This window comes from Ascaphus truei, chromosome 3, assembly GCF_040206685.1.
Source record: "Ascaphus truei isolate aAscTru1 chromosome 3, aAscTru1.hap1, whole genome shotgun sequence".
Classification (NCBI taxonomy): Eukaryota; Metazoa; Chordata; class Amphibia; order Anura; family Ascaphidae; genus Ascaphus; species Ascaphus truei.
The window spans coordinates 252662117-252665937 of record NC_134485.1 but is presented as its reverse complement, the minus strand read 5'-3'; the positions used below and the strand labels follow the sequence as shown (position 1 = coordinate 252665937).

At 37.6% G+C, this 3821-nt stretch overlaps 1 protein-coding gene across 1 annotated transcript; it reads left to right on the top strand.

The window, feature by feature from the left end:
* The first annotated feature begins 1205 nt into the window (after positions 1–1205).
* LOC142491051 (uncharacterized) lies at positions 1206–2869 on the top strand. The gene is made up of 2 exons (XM_075593386.1): positions 1206–1373; positions 1739–2869. The coding sequence occupies exons 1-2, from the start codon at positions 1277–1279 to the stop codon at positions 2794–2796; spliced, it is 1155 nt and encodes a 384-aa protein (XP_075449501.1). The 5' UTR covers positions 1206–1276; the 3' UTR covers positions 2797–2869.
* Positions 2870–3821: the final 952 nt, after the last annotated feature.

The window sequence follows — 3821 nt, the reverse complement described above, 5'->3', positions numbered from 1 at the left end:
ATATGTATATGTCTGATTCTGTATATATATATATCTCAAAATAGACATATATGTTGTAGTCCTACTAAAAGCAGTAACTAATATAGCACGTGCAATTGTGTGCTCATTTACATGTGAATTCCCAAAATGCATTGCTGCAGTGGAAGCAATTGATGGTGGGCGAAGATGGGGAACAACAGGGTAGTACACATGTGTAACACATGTTAATCAGAAATTATTACTAGCTACAGGTACAGAACATAAATATGTAGAATATTATTGTGTATTTTATTTAATTTACTCCGACAAACATGACATTACTGCCTATTTTAAGCATGCATCAAATATATTGCATGCAACGGCCAACAAACATCACTTGCACTAACACATCTATAGTTGTTTATGAAAAGGTCCATTTTTGCTTTAAGTCATATACAGACAGCATAATGAGGCACACGTATCATATTTTATGTCATTATTTTCATAACTTAAAAACTGCACACGACTATTTAGCTCATCTACCATTGTGTTAAAGCAGCTGCAATTAATATCTCATCACAGCATACACTTCAACAGAGGGGGTGGGGTTCAGCACACACACTAATTACAGCCTCATTTTAGGGTCAACTTAGTTCACACCATTTTCACCTGTTTCAAGTAATTGAAAGGTGTGGCTGATTAGGCTTTTTGGGGAAGGGAATACCGTTCTTACAACCTGACTAGCACAACTGAAGTTAATCACACTCATTTGAAAGCTTCACTTTAGCTACTAAATGCCCCAACAACTCATTACTTATCAAAGCGTACCTCACACATTAGTTCACTCATATCTATAGTTGAACTACTACTATCAACGACACATTATCACACACTGCATGTGTTGTCTTGTTGAGTCACAGCCACATTCAGGTGTGCCACATCTTATATTAATGTACCACACATATCCTCTACCAAAAACAACACTTTTTGCAATATGACCACCTTCATGATAACCATTGTGAATGGTCATCTCATGATAGTTATGTACATTATGATACTGATATCACTACACAACATATGATTTTTATGTTCAAATTTTATCTATTTATCCTCACGCATTACTGCAGAAACATAGTATGTTTTATGTTAGGGAACTCAAAAGTTCTAAGTACACAGGCATGTACATTGTTATTACAACTATTTATGTTCACTTTCACACACACATTTTGGGTTAAGGAACTGATGCTGTTACGTACTCATAAATACAGAACATACAATAACTGTTTGTTCAATATTTACACATGTAAATGTAAAACTTATGTTATTGTTATATATAGTTGCCCCTGAAGGACATGTGTCACCTGAGAGGGAACAAGTGTCTTCACCTGGGTCAGCCAGCTCAACACACCTAGAAGGTGAGTGTATCAGTTGGTGGCCATATAATATGTGCTCTTCTATATGTTATGTTGTCATGTTCATTAATTGTTTTGCACATGTTCTTTAAATACGATTACTTAGTGTATGTGAAAATGAAGTGTAAGGCAACATGTATTGTGTTAGTGATGTTAACTATCATGTAGGAGTTGTGAGTTTACAGCAAGTTTTCATTCACTCATATTTCATACTGAGTCCAAACATTATTCTTAAGTCAAGGTAGTTTTTAATGTGAGGTTATAAAACGTATGGAAACATGTTAGTTGTTTCTTTTGACACAGTAGAATTACATAGTAACACAGCAGAGATTAACATGCCATTTAATAATGTGTACATTTATTTGTAGAACATGATGAAGAGGATTATGATGATGATGATGATGATGATGCCGCCGCCGCCATAGACACACAAATACAAGCAAGTGACCATGAAGAGGTTCCAATTGAAACTGTTTTACCGCCAAAACGTCCAGCAAATACCACATATGATGCAATTGTAGCTTCTGAGGGAAAAATTGTGGAAGCAGAAAATCGTCGCCATTCTGACCTGATGACAGTGCTGGAAAGGATGATTGCACTGCAGGAAGAAACAGTTTCACAATTGGCACATCTCCACAGAGTCTTCATTGAAGTGCCTAAACAGTTGCAAAAAATCAACACCTCATTCGAAGCATTAGTTGTTCAGCAAACACAAGCTAATTACTGGAGAATGACTAATGTACCACAATTCAACACCTCACAGGCAGGATCTGTTCATGCAGGTCAGTTTTCACCACATTCATCTGATATTCATTCACCAGGCCCAAATGTTACCGGTCAAGTAGCAGACATTGCTGTGCAGGTTCCTGATGACATCCTACCGCTGCCATCTGTACAAATTCAGCAGCAGACACCTACAAAGGAGGCGACAAAAACAAAACAAGACACACATGAAACAGACCAACCATCACTTGTGCAGTGTCTACCAACTTGCTCACATGTGTCAGTGGGCACAAGCCCTGTCCGTGAACAGTCAGTACCCAAAAGCCCTGTAGGTGAGTCACTGCCCAAAAGCCCTGTAGGTGAATCGCTGCCCAAAAGCCCTGTAGGTGAATCGCTGCCCAAAAGCCCTGTAGGTGAATCACTGCCCAAAAGCCCTGTAGGTGAGTCACTGGCCACAAGCCCTGTAGGTGAACAGTCACTACCCAAAAGCCCTGTAGGTGAGTCACTGCCCAAAAGCCCTGTAGGTGAATCACTGCCCAAAAGCCCTGTAGGTGAGTCACTGGCCACAAGCCCTGCCCGTGAAGTGCCAGAGGCCACTCAAAGTGGCTCTGTTGTGCCTAAAGTTGGTGGCAAAAGAAAAAGGAAAATTCAAGAGACAACAAGCAGGCCTGTTACTCGCTCGCAAAAGGAACAAAAAAAATAAATGTTATAATTCTCAAAATATGTCTTTGGCCTTGTTTTGTTGACTTCAGATTATCTAATTACTATTGTATGTATGCTGAAGACTGTGTTGTTTCCAAACTTTCAAGTATGTTCTTGTACACGTGAAGTTTTGGAAATGTTAACACTCCTAATTAATGAATAGTGTTATAAATATTTATGTTTTAATCGTCTGTTCAGTAATGGTCCACCAGGAGCCAGTTGCTAAGTTTAGAGAAGCTGCCATTGACTTTGCAGCAAAACATTGCATTTGGGTGTGTTAATTGATGTAATCATTGCATGTGCATATTATTTTCATGCAATTATAAAAGCACATATTTAACTGCAAACATCTTTCTTGTACGTGTACAGCAGGATTTTGTGTTAAATATTACTTACCTTTGGTGGCCATTGTAATGTTGTCCTTTAATCATTTATGTGTTCTTGTTTCAAGAACATCTCTGAATTTATACTAAAATATATGTAGTATGTATTGATATATGCACACACACACACACACAGACACACACTGTGTGTGTGTGTGTGTGTGTGTGTGTATATATAGTACTATCTAAACTGGTATAGATGTATTTACAAAAAACATACACTTCATGCTTCCTTGTGAAAACACACTATTTTAATAATACAGGCCTAATGTTTGACAACTATACTAAGTGTGAGCCTCTAACATTATTGGGTGCAAACAAATGTTTATTACTTAATTCACTCATGTTTATCACCATTTAAATAGGTTTCATACAAGGCCTACTTACTGCCATCAATATGTTGTGTGTACTCCTGCAATATAAAAAAATAAATTTTTTTTTTATATATATATATATATATATATATTTATATATACACATATACATACACACACACACACACACACACACACACACACACACACACACACACACACACACACACACACACACACACACACACACACACACACACACACACACACACACACACACACACACACACACACACACACACACACACACACACACACTATACATATAG

Excerpts from the sequence above, each read along its gene's own strand:
- LOC142491051 (XM_075593386.1), top strand. The coding sequence starts at position 1,277 with ATGTTATTGTTATATATAGTTGCCCCTGAAGGACATGTGTCACCTGAG. Across the intron at positions 1,374-1,738 it reads CAGCTCAACACACCTAGAAG|AACATGATGAAGAGGATTAT; the intron begins GTGAGTGTATCA and ends ATTTATTTGTAG.